At 41.9% G+C, this 12,674-nt stretch overlaps 1 protein-coding gene across 1 annotated transcript in view; it reads right to left on the bottom strand.

Moving 5' to 3' along the window:
• Window positions 1-9,710: 9,710 nt before the first annotated feature.
• LOC121194536 (ly6/PLAUR domain-containing protein 6-like) overlaps window positions 9,711-12,674 on the bottom strand; it is a 32,961-nt gene continuing 29,997 nt past the window's right edge. The window contains exons 4-5 of the mRNA XM_041057466.1: window positions 12,010-12,140; window positions 9,711-10,535 (exon numbers count right to left, since the gene is read on the bottom strand). Coding sequence (XP_040913400.1) covers window positions 10,368-10,535; window positions 12,010-12,140 — 299 coding nt within the window. The 3' untranslated portion in view covers window positions 9,711-10,367. The remainder of the gene's footprint in view (window positions 10,536-12,009; window positions 12,141-12,674) is intronic.

The raw sequence follows: 12,674 nt of genomic DNA, 5'->3' as shown, positions 1-12,674 counted from the left end.
TTCAGCCATAGACTGTATAAGACATGGACGTAGCACCCGTGACGTCACCCATTGGTTTCGGGGAGTCGTTTTTGTGACCAAACCATGGGCATTTGAGCTGCGCCTTCTTGGATTTTAGTGGGCGTGTACTTTCCATATTTGGCGAAGAGGCGGTTACTCTACGGGTCAGCCGGGGTCAGCCGGCCGAGAATCCGGCCACTTAGCTCGGACCAACCGAGCTAGCCTAAAGCTAATCAGCTAATCAGCTAGGCTAACAAGCTAAGCGGCAGCTACACGCAGCTACATCCAGTCCCCGAGTCCGACCCGACTAGCTCGACCCCGTGTGACCGCGACACAGAACATACAACAGAGATCATAATGTTGCTGCTGTGTTTTAAACATGACTTTCAGATAGAGAGGTTTTAGATGGAGCTGCAGGGTTTGGTGGAGTTGTGGGGGGGGGGGTTTATTTCTAGCCTGTTATTTAACTGTGAAACAATCATTATTATTTCATTAATAAAATGAATGAAATTGAAATTAATAAAAAGTTAAAACATTATTATTATTATTATTATTGTTGTTATTGTTGGCATTATTATTAATGATATATAATGAGTGAACGAGAAAAAATAATGATGATGATAATATATTAAAATGTTTAATATTTAATATTTACCGGCTTTCGCCGCTGCATCCATCCACTATCCATTTACAGTTACAGCAGCACACAAACAACAGCAGCCGCTGACTGACCGAGCTGCTCTGTCCATGCAATGTCGGACTTTTTAAACAGAAAAATGAGACGAAATAAAATTGTAGCCTCGTATTGCCGCAATAAACGGACTCACCGCACGGAACACACCGCAGCAGCGTTCCTAACATTATCCGCTCCGGTCCCCTATCTGTATCAGCAGCGACAATAAATCGGCAATTAAGTCATAAGCCAGCGGCAAAATATGCCGGTACTAATTAGTGCAAACATCCAAGTAAAATATCGAGAAATTTACTTACCGAAAAACCTGCAACACAGACTCCTTCGACGGTCGGTTAGTACAGTCCACACTACAACAAGCCATACTGTCACAAAAACCTATCCGAACATTGGTAGACAAACACGGACACTGCAACTCCTGTCAACCGCTGGAGGTAGCCGTAGGCCTCTGGATGTAGCCGCCTAGCCCAGCCGATGCTTTAGCCACGAGCTAACTGCCAGTGCCTGTCTACGGGCTGTCACTCAACGTAACCACGCCCCAATTTATTAAGCCTAAATAACACTAAAACGGTTGTGGTACAAAAAAATTCACCCCCCTCACAGTGTTCACGGAGGTGGAAACTATCAATAGAGACCAAAAACAAAAAATGTACCAGGCTGTAAATATGTTTTTTTAGGCTGTAAAGTTGTAAAGTAGTATTTTAACATCGGGGTCAATGGAGAATTGCTCACTTCTGGAGCCAACCCCCAGCGGCAGCCGAGGAACTGCAGCTTTTTGAACGCGGAAGTGATCCTCACTGCTGAAACCTACAACTCCCCCCTTGGTTTCAGCAGTGAGGATCACTTCCGCGTTTTTATTGATAGTTTCCACCTCCGTGAACACTGTGAGGGGGGTGAATTTTTTTGTACCACAACCGTTTTAGTGTTATTTAGGCTTAATAAATTGGGGCGTGGTTACGTTGAGTGACAGCCTGTAGACAGGCACTGACAGTTAGCTCGTGGCTAAAGCATCGGCTGGGCTAGGCGGCTACATCCAGAGGCCTCCGGCTACCTCCAGCGGTTGACAGGGGCTGCAGTGTCCGTGTTTGTTTGCCAATGTTCGGATAGGTTTTTGTGACAGTATGGCTTGGTGTAGTGTAAACTGTACTAACCGACCGTCGAAGGAGTCTGTGTTGCAGTTTTTTCGGTAAGTAAATTTCTCACTATTTTACCTGGATGTTTGCACTAATTAGTACCGGCATATTTTGCCGCTGGCCTATGACTTAATTGCCGATTTATGGTCGCTGCTGATACAGATAGGGGACCAGAGCGGATAATGTTAGGAACGCTGCTGCGGTGTGTTCCGTGCTCTCAAGTCCGCCTATTGCGAGGCTACAACTTTATTTCATCAAATTTTTCTGTTTAAAAAGTCCAACATTGCATGGACAGAGCAGCTCCGTCAGTAAGCGGCTGCTGTTGTTTGTGTGCTGCTGTAACTGTAAGTGGATAGTGGATGGAGGCAGCAGCTCCATCTAAAACCTCTCTATCTGAAACAGTCATGTTTAAAACACAGCAGCAACATTATGATCTCTGTTGTATGCTGTGTGTCGCGGTTACACGGGGTCAGCTCGACTAGCTCAGTCGGGTCGGACTCGGGGACTGTCGTGTGATGGATGTAGCTGCGTGTAGCTGCCGCTTAGCTTGTTAGCCTAGCTGATTAGCTGATTAGCCTTAGGCTAGCTCGGTTGCTCCGAGCTAAGTGGCCGGGTTCTCGGCCGGCTGACCCCGGCTGACCCGTAGAGTAACCGCCTCTTCGCCAAATATGGCAAGTACACTCCCACTAAAATTCAAGATGGCGCAGCTCAAATGCCCATGGTTTGGTCACAAAACTGACTCCCCGAAACCAATGGGTGACGTCACGGGTGCTACGTCCATGTCTTATACAGTCTATGCTCTGAATGCTCCGGTCTCTAATGTTAACTGGACGCTGTCACAGAGCATGTGACCGACTATCCTGACACTAAACATTTTAGACACAGCTCTAAGATCAGATGTGTTCAGTCATTTGAATGTGCAACCTGTCAAACACACTGTGGTGTAAACTGCATCATTAAATAGACCATTTCCATGATCAAAATCAAATCAAATCAAATCAGGCTTTATTGTCACTTTGCTGTACATACAACTGCAGTGCAGACAAAATGAGACGGCGTTTCCTGGGACCAGGAGAGTGAAGGTCAACATAGAAAAATAGAATAGTAAGAATAAATACTAAATAAGTACTAGAGAAGGAAAGAAAATAAACACACTCAAATCCACTCAAATCCCCCCCCGAACATATTGCAAGAATATTGATGAGACAGTGTCTGTATGCTCAGAGAGCTTTTGGGGTTCACTATAGTCCTTGGTTGCCAGTTTCATGCAGTTTTCCCACCATAGCACATGGTTAGAATGTGGACACTGTAACTGATTTATGATGGTATTGCTTCCATTGCTATCATGTTGATTTTGCAGGAAGAGGGAAATCTTCCTCCCCCTGAGCCTGTGGCCTCCACCTCTAGGCCGAGAGGATCACAAGTGGTAACGAATTAACCTTAATTTAAACTGGAAGTCAGTGTGACGTTTGCCTCTTTCTTCAAGTGGACCTTGCAAACGGACAATGCGTTTTAGAGGCATAAGGAGGTTCCTTGCACCTTCTTTGAAAAAGATAAATTTAGAGAAGCAGTGATTTAAAAGATATCACAGGTCAGGACACGGAGCTTATAACTGAGGAGTCCTGACTGCAAAAACCTGATCACCTTTAGTCCTGAACCAGGACAACAGCGTGGCAAGAAATTACCTTCCTTGTGTGTCAGTTATGGTGTTACTCTCTTTTTTTCCCACCTTTGTCTGCTTCACCCTGATGTGTTTCACGTGTTCCCAATTACTTCTGCCTCACTTGTGTATTTAAGTCTCTGTGTTACCCTCATTCCTCATCCCTTGTATTCTCAGTAGTTTTGCCTCTGCGTTGTATATTTTTTTCCTGTTCAGTTCCCTCAAGTTTCCATGTGCTTTTTCCTGTTCTTCTTGCAGAGTGTTTCCCTGTGGTTTTGCTACTTAGTTTTGGATTTCCTGAGTTTTGTTTCTACCTCCCTGGTTTCTAGTTTCACCACCCATCAGCCTTTTTTTTTTCTTCTACTGCATCGCCCTGCCTTTTTGTGTGTGAGCGTCTGTATTGGGTCCTTTCCCCTGTGTTCCTGGCTTCTACTATAATTAAGCCCTGCCTGAATATCTGTGGCTCTGTCTGTGAGGGGAGCAGCAATTCAGTTAAATACCTGCAAATGCAAACCAGCAAGTGTGTGAGAGAACGGACCGGATTTTTGAGATGCTCATTTGGTATGCTTCATCTTTACATGCTGATTTTCTTTATGCTACTTTCAAGTTGCTTGTTTTCAGACAACATATCTGTAATTTGTTCAGTAATCCAAACAGGCCTGGAGTTGTTCTCATTGCTGTTTCCCAAGGTGATCTTAACAGACTTAACAGACAGTGCTGGTGGTTAACAGCATAAAAAACTGAAATGTGATCTGCCTACATTCCTAACGAGCCACCTCGTACACATCCATGAAAAATGGCAACAAGATCCATTGTGGCTGATTGGTTTGGAAAATAACAAAATAAGCAACGTTCAAGTCTGAAGTGCAATGAAAAGAAAATTCAATCTGATTTTCAGGTAAATTTTTAAGTAAACGAAATATAAAAATACTTTTGCTTTCGCAGCAAGTTAAGAATGCGGCTTTGGACTTTAGACCGCCTGGAGATCGGAGGGTCGCTGGTTCGATTTCACGACCAAGCACAACGGATATGCACGATGGATATGGGTACATATGGGCACAATAGAGACGCCCCCCATGTCTCTGCAACCATGGCTGTGGTGCCCCTGAGCAAGGCACCAATCGTCTCTGGTGGATGTGCATGCTTGTGTGTGTGTTTCGTTGGGTGTGTGGTTAAAATGCAGAAAATAAATTTCCCCAGCTTGAGGGACCAGTAAAGGATTAAACTTAATTTAATATTGAGTTCAATAAGTATCAATCTCACACAGTATTTATTTGCAGTAATCTTCCCCTCAAAGCTCCCACTGAAGTCGCTTGCAGAAACCATGAAGGTACAAGCATCTCATGGATCAACGAGCAGGTCACTGTTACATGAACACTATGAAAGGTCCTAAGGTCATGGAGGGAAGCTAATCCCTTCTTGGAAAAAGGATTAGAAATGACTTTTGGGGGTAGAAAGCCTGAGAAAGCTGCAGGCCGTCCCTGAAAGAAGAGAAGGCAAAAGAGAAGGTGAGGTCTGTTATTGAGGCTGCTTCCAGTCCAAGACATTAGCTAAGCAGTGAGGCAGCTGGTCTCACCAGCACACTGTGAAACCAAATGCCTCTGTTCAGCGAAGTCCACTTCATTTTGTCCACCTGGGTCACAGAAGAGAGAAAAGAGGCCAGGATATTAACCTGTGACCCAAAGAGTCACATGTAGCCGGGTTATGTTCCCATACACCTCCAAGCAGAGGAGTCTGGAAAGGAAAGGACTCTCAAAGACCCACTCAGTCAATGTAAACTGAAACATTTACCTACACATTCTAGTGTATTGTGCTGTGTTGTTAATAGTAAGTAGATTGCATTTATATAGCACTTTTCTTACTGACCACTCAAAGTTCTTTTACAGTACAAGTCATACAACACAGTACATTACTGTAATACAAAAATGTATTGTTACATTTACACCCATATTCACACACCAATGAGCACATCAGGGGCAAACTGGGGTTCAGTATCTTGCCCAAGGACACTTTGACACGTGGACTGAAGGAGCTGGGAGTCGAACCACCGACCTTCTCATTAGTGGACGACAGTACTGTGTTTTATTGTATCATATTGTACCAAGGCACATTTTACTGTGTTGTGTTGTACTGTGTTTTGTTGTACTGTGTTGTATTGTACTGTGTTTTTATCTCTTTAAGAAGGAGCAGAAAACCTGTGGCTTCTGTCACCATCCTAAATGGGAAAGTAGAGGTTGTGGACTCTTGGGGTCCAAATCTGCAATAAACAGGACTGTTCCTGGACTGTTCCTTCAACTTGTGCAAGAGGCTGCTGAGGATGTTGTGGATGTCTGTGGCAGCCAATGCTCTGTGCTGCTAGCAGAGTCAACAAGTGGGTCAGGAAGGCCAGATCAGTGTCCAGGCTGGACCCTGGCGGACTAGAGGCAGCTGCAGAGGGGATGATGAGGATCAACTTTTGTGCTTGGCAAGTGGGTAGCTCATTCAGTCACAGGCGGAGGGCTGGGTTATATACAATGTGCTGTTTGACCAGAGGGTCAAAAGTTTTTACAGTTCTTCTTATCATCTACACTGGAGGGTGGGGGAAATACAGAGCCGCCTGCCATTTGTTTTCATTTCCCTCTAAAGAATAAGACAGAGGTCAGCAACATCCTCCTCCAGGAAACCCTTATCTGAAAATACAGCTGCCTGTGCAGACTGAGAAGGTAAACAGTGCTCAGATGAATCACTCAGAGGTCTTTAGTCACAATAAACTGTCAGCTTTATTGGCTCTGTGATCAAGCTGTAGCATCAGTGGAAAATCACTGACTATGGGCAAAACACAAGTATGACACCACGAAACTGCTGGTGACTCTTTCATGTAGTGAAAGATCTTTGTTGATGTTCATGTTGAAAAATCCTCTGTAACATGAAAAGTTATGGTTTCATATCTATGCATACATATATAAATGTATATTTACATACAAATGGCACATGTTAATAACAAATGTAAATCAAACCTGGCATGCAACAGTTGACTTACGCACTAGTACTAGTTTCACATCTTTTGCACAAACATTTGCCAGATGTCAGTGAAGACAAGTTGTGAAACAGATTTTGCCTTTGAAACAAAAGCCTGAGATGAAACTTCTTAAACTGTTCTCACAGAATTATCTACAAGTGTTTACAGAACAAAAGGAAGTTTTTAGATGAGAATGAAGAGATGTTTTCCTCTGGAATATTCTTTAAAAAAGACAAGCAAGAAAAAGAGACGGAGCAAGAACCTCCGGAGCCTCCAGCACAATAACACTGTACATGCACACACAGCAAATGTCACTGGCACAAAGCTGAGTGATGGATGAGAAACATGTCAGGTGATCCAAATACAGCGATGTGGGGCTGCAAGACATTAAGAGCTCTGCTGTAGTTTTGTGAGTTAAAGGTGTACAGCACTGATTCCATGGCCTCTGCTCCGTGTGACAGGTTGGTACTGATTTAGCTTCACAGCAAAGAGGCAGCTCTGTCTTGCATTGTTTAAACTACTTCCTGTATGTTGTCTCAGAGCATTGTGGGAAGGCATCAAAACATATTCATCACACCAGCCTTCAGTCACACCCAGCCTCACTTTAACAGCCTTGGTCTTCAAACGTGTAGAAATGAAAGCTCCTTAAGAAACACTGATTCAGTGATGTAACATTAGGTATCATAAGCTACGGGTCATCACAGATAAAGTAAGGCCTCTGCTTTTCAGGAAAGCTTATATCCTCCTTCAGCACCTACACAGTCTGGCTTTAAGGAAGACAATGTTAAACCACTAAGAAGTTAACACAGTCAAAACCCACAGCCGTAGCTGCTCCTGACATTGTAAAGGTTAAGGCAGCACGAAAAAGAGTAATGAGATGGAGGCGATGGAGGACGTGTTACTCCAAGTTATCACATTGAACTTTAAAGGCCAAAGACTTTCAAAGTAAAAGGTGCTTTGTGGCTTTGCAGAAATACATCTGCGGAATTAGAGCCATTTGAACTGGGATCAGACGGTCAGGGGGCCCCTAAGTCAGAGCCCCACATTTCCCACCAACAAGTGACAGGGCAAAAAAACAGAAGGATCAGCATAAATAGATTAGAATAGCATAAATATTCCTGTTGGTGAGAAGCCACAATTTCATGTTCCAGGGATCATTTCTCCCCTCAGGCTTTCTGTTGGATATTTAGGACATTTAAATAATTTTTAAATGATATTTTTATTCAGCTGTTTCTAGTGTAAACACTCTTTGCCTTCTAAGAGTGTTCCCTCCTTATTCTAGCTGCTGTCTGACTGGTTGCTCAAACTTTTACTAAGATGTCACCAGTTGTTGGGCTTACAGACAGAAGAGTTGAAATTCCAATGTTGAAATTACATTGGAATTTCAACTCTTTTTTTGTATGAACTTTCTCCCAAACAGTGTTTTTCACCACATGATACAATAGACTCCACCAACAGATGATCTGAGCTCTGTAACTCTGCATCAGGAACCATGTCTCACATCAGACTCTGTCACCTACAGCTTTCACACACTCACTTTTCTCACAGCAACAGCTGGTCTAAAATATACAGTACCAGTCAAAAGTTTGGACACACCTTCTCATTCAGTGGTCTTGAAGGAGTTCCCAGAGGTGCTTCACTCTGCGGTCCAACTAATCCCAAACCATCTCAGTTGGGTTTAGGTCAGGTGATTGTGGAGGCCAGGTCATCTGACGCAGCACTCCATCACTCTCCTTCTTGGTCAAATAGCTCTCACATAGCCTGGAGGTGTGTCATTGTCCTGTTGAAAAACAAGTGATGGTCCAACTCAGCACAAACCAGATGGGATGGCATGTCGCTGCAGAATGCTGTGGTAGCCATGCTGGTTAAGTGTACCTTGAGTTTGGAATAAATCAACAGTGTCACCAGCAAAGCACCCCCACACTATCACACCTCCTCCTCCATGCTTCATGGTGGGAACCACACATGTAAAAACCATCCACTCACCTTTTCTGCATCTCTCAAAGACACAGCGGGTAGAAACAAAAATCTCAAATTTGGACTCATCAGACCAAAGTACATATTTCTACTGGTCTAATGTCCATTCCTTGTGTTTCTTGGCCCAAACAATTCTCTTTTTCTTGTTGTGCTTCCTCATTAGCGGTGTCTTTGCAGGAATTCGACCATGAAGGCCTGATTCACGCAGTCTCCTCTGAACTGTTGATGTTGAGATGTGTCTGCTGCTTGAACTCTGTGAAGCATTTATGTGGGCTCTAATCTGAGGTGCTGTTAATTTGCGGTTTCTGAGGCTGGTAACTCTGATGAACTTATCCTCTGCAGCAGAGGCAACTCTTGGTCTTCCTTTCCTTGGGCGGTCCTCATGAGAGCCAGTTTCATCATAGCGTTTGATGGCTTTTGCGACTGCACTTGAGGATACATTCAAAGTTATTGAAATCTTCCGGATTGACTGACCTTCATGTCTTAAAGTAATGATGGACGGTCTCTTTACTGTTCTCTTTACTTAGCTGAGTGGTTCTTGCCATAATATGGATTATAACAGTAGTCAGTAGTAGTAATGGGGCTGTTAACTGTGTACCCACCCTACTTCTGCAAAACACAACCGATGGCCTCAAACACATTAAGAAGGCAAGAAATTCAACAAATTAACTCTTGACAAGGCACAGCTGTTAACTGAAAACCATTCCAGGTGACTACCTCATGAAAATTGAGAGAATGCCAAGAGTATGCAAATCTGTCATCAAAGCAAAAGGTGGCTACGTCGAAGAATCTAAAATATAAAACATATTCTTGGTTGGTTGGTTTTACACTTTTTTTTTAACTACATAATTCCATATGCGTTCCTTCATAGTTTTGATGTCTTCAGTATGAATCTACAATGTAGAAAGTAATAAAAATAAAGAAAAACCACTGAATGAGAAGGTGTGTCCAAACTTTTGACTGGTACCGTATATATATAAAGTATCTGCATTCAGTTACACGCAATATGGATTACTGACTCACACACGCAACATCAGCTCCTACATATTTAAACAAGACAAGGTCTGTTTACTTGCACAGGCAATGACTTTCACCTCCCATGTTACCAGCTTCACATTATTGATGATTTTTGGCCTGTAGGGGGCAGAAGAAATCCAAAACACACGGCTTCATTGCGTATTGCCTTGCAGAGTTTTCTTACTCTTACACATCCAGTCAGCCCAGAGCAACACAATCATCCTGCTGATGTTGTTTTACTTGAACAGCTGCCTGCTGCTGCTGGGAATGATGCTGAAGAGTTAAGGAGACTGAAATTAGAACCACAGATAATGTACCACAAAACCAAAACCAAGCTAAGATGCAAAAAATGTTCTGAAGAGTTGAGGGGAACTGCTGAGTTGGAGAATAATTCTCATCACAATGAGCCTTTTAGTTGAGCACTTTTCATATTGCATGTGCCGTTGCACAGTCAGCCACATCAGTACTTCCAGCCTTTTATGTCCAGCCCATAAAAGTTATGTTAAGTGACATGAATGTATAGGAAGATGCCAGACAAAATAAGCTGCTCTCAGATGGGCTGATTAGTTTGCTTTTAACTACTGTTTTACTCTTGTGATTACTTCTTACTTTGTGTTGTTACTCTATAGTAGTATAATGCATTATGGGAAGATAAAGCAAAAGTGATTCTAAATCAGAACCAAACAATTATTCTTTGTAGGTTGAAGCTGCCAAATTCTCTATACTCATGTGAAACGTATTTAGCTTGTGGTGAACACAGTGATATAACATTATTAAATAATGTCATGTTTTAAAGTTTATACATTATGCTGTGGTAACTGCTCATTCTTTTGAGAATGTGTTTTATATACTGCATGTAGACCTCAGGGGACTTGACTGTGTCTTCACTCTTCAAACACCACTTGAGATGAGGATGATGATGAGTGAAAAAGTCAGTGTGTGGCCTGGTGACAGTCCCTCAGTGCTGCTCAGGGCTGAGGTGGTGGTAAAGATGGCATCTGTTTCATTCCACGGCACTGGTAAGTTACAGATGTTGCCCTCACAGCAGGCTGTGCACACCTGGACAGGAAGACACATGTCATTAACTGTGTTAAGTTCCACAACACAGTGCTAATATGCTAACATTGCAATATCTGAAATAATGAAACGGTATTGGTACAACTCCTCACACCATTAATCTTTACTAAATGAGCCATAGCTGTGTATGGAGCACCACAAAAAGCAGTTAAAAATCATTCCATTAATTGATATATAATCACAAATTAATAAGAGAATTCATCTATAGATAAATAGAGTATTAAACAGACTATCAATAAAAGTCAAATAAAAAAATTTTTTTCAAGAGAAATAACTGCATTCACAAATTGAATTGTGAATTTAGATTTTAAACAGGTTTCCCATTAACATTTCCCTGCTGTTTTTTATTTTACTTTTTGTTTCCTTTGTAAAACATTTCCATCCACTTTCGGCCTTGTGCTTGTAAAACAAGGTGAAGCTTCAGCAGAAGCCCTCCCATATTTAATGTCTCTTGTGGTTTTCATTTCAACAATGATGCAATAAGGTCTCATATCTCTGCGTACATATATAAATGTATATTTACATACAAATAGCACATATTAATAACAAATGTAATACAAATTGCACAAAGCTGGCAAGCAGCATTTGGAGTACACTAGTGCACTAGCTTCTTCATTCTTCATTCACAAAACTTTGCCAGATGTCAGTGAAGGCAAGTTGTGAAACAGAGTTAAAACAAAAACCTGAACAATGACCAACAGAATCCAATGAGCATCTAACTTATTAAATGGCAGCAGCTTTACATTTGTACTTCTCGTGCCAAGCACTTCTCCAGTTGTCAGTTGGCTGCCAGAGATTTGGCATCAATGGTGTGGCTGTGTAAATGATGTGATATTTGTCATTATAAATCTATTTTAAATTTGACCTGCAGCGTTGATTGGTGGATTAATATATTACTTTTAAAAAAGTTTTTAGTGTCCATTTAAATATCAATAAGTGAAATACATATCTATATGTACTTAAAAATACACAATTTAGCATATTTATTCATTGAGTCATTCATTCTTCTGTAAAATCTTGTATTAATTCCTGTTTTTACTGTCCAGTTAGATATCAGTTCATGAATGGCTGTCTAATAATTTACATGACACCGGTGGTCCATAGATTGAAACTCAAATTCTTGTCCATTAAGAAATGTTATTCAGATCAGCTGACTGGAAAAAAATGTGATTTTGTTGAACCTTCACAAATGTAAGCGCAAGTGAGCAGCATGATGTTGAGCTTGTTCTATCTTGAATTGTTTCCTTTCTATTGTGAAACTGAATAAAGTGAAAGTTTGAGTGACTGTTGGAAGAGAAAGTGTTCAGTCAGTGACATCTATAAAGATCCATGTGTATTCTGTGCTTCTCCAAACTGAAACACTGTTCCTGTTGATTGTTGATAGTTGATTGTGATCCTGGTAAAAAAAAAAAAAAGTAATATATCTCAGGCAGGGAAGATTTTCCACATTTCCCACCTTTTTTCCTTCATGATTCATTTCAGTGCATCCTGTGGAAAGGCAGTCCTCCAGAACCACACAGCGTTTGGTCACTGACACACTGGCTCCCTCCACATCTATCGTGTGGTGGGTGTAGCAGTATTTGGCCTCTGAAAAACAAGGAAATTCAAGCACAAACATTGACAAAATAACCACAATACAGCAGTGTACTGTAATCAGTGTACAGCGCTGATTTGTAATCATCGGAGGTTGCTATAAACTGACTACAGGTCCTGGTGGACAGTCTGTATGAGTGTTCACAGTTTATTAAAAATCTGAAAGCTGGTGTCATTGACTGAGGGACAGATTTACTGCAAGTTTGATTGAGTTTGTGGCCACAGTTTGGCTGTATTCAGCATTGGATTTACTAAGACAGTGGCTCATTACACAGACAGACTCTGGACACATCCTGGTACTGTCCTCCAAACCCATTCTCCTTACAAAGAGAGCTTAGTGGAGCTTATTTGCTCGTTAATATCCTCTCATTCTGTACTTCCTGGCAACCATCTTTCTTCACCATAGAGTTGGTATGACCCAGGTGATCCATAGAGCCTGTTCTCCAGACATTGTGTTTCAATCAGGTTTCAGTCTTTGTCTCATCAGACCAGAGAATCTTTGTCCTCATGTTCCCAGAAGACTTTAAA

This window comes from Toxotes jaculatrix, chromosome 15 (assembly GCF_017976425.1).
Source record: "Toxotes jaculatrix isolate fToxJac2 chromosome 15, fToxJac2.pri, whole genome shotgun sequence".
NCBI lineage: Eukaryota > Metazoa > Chordata > Actinopteri > Toxotidae > Toxotes > Toxotes jaculatrix.
Note: the sequence above shows the minus strand (reverse complement) of the source record. Positions and strands in the feature narration are given on the sequence as shown.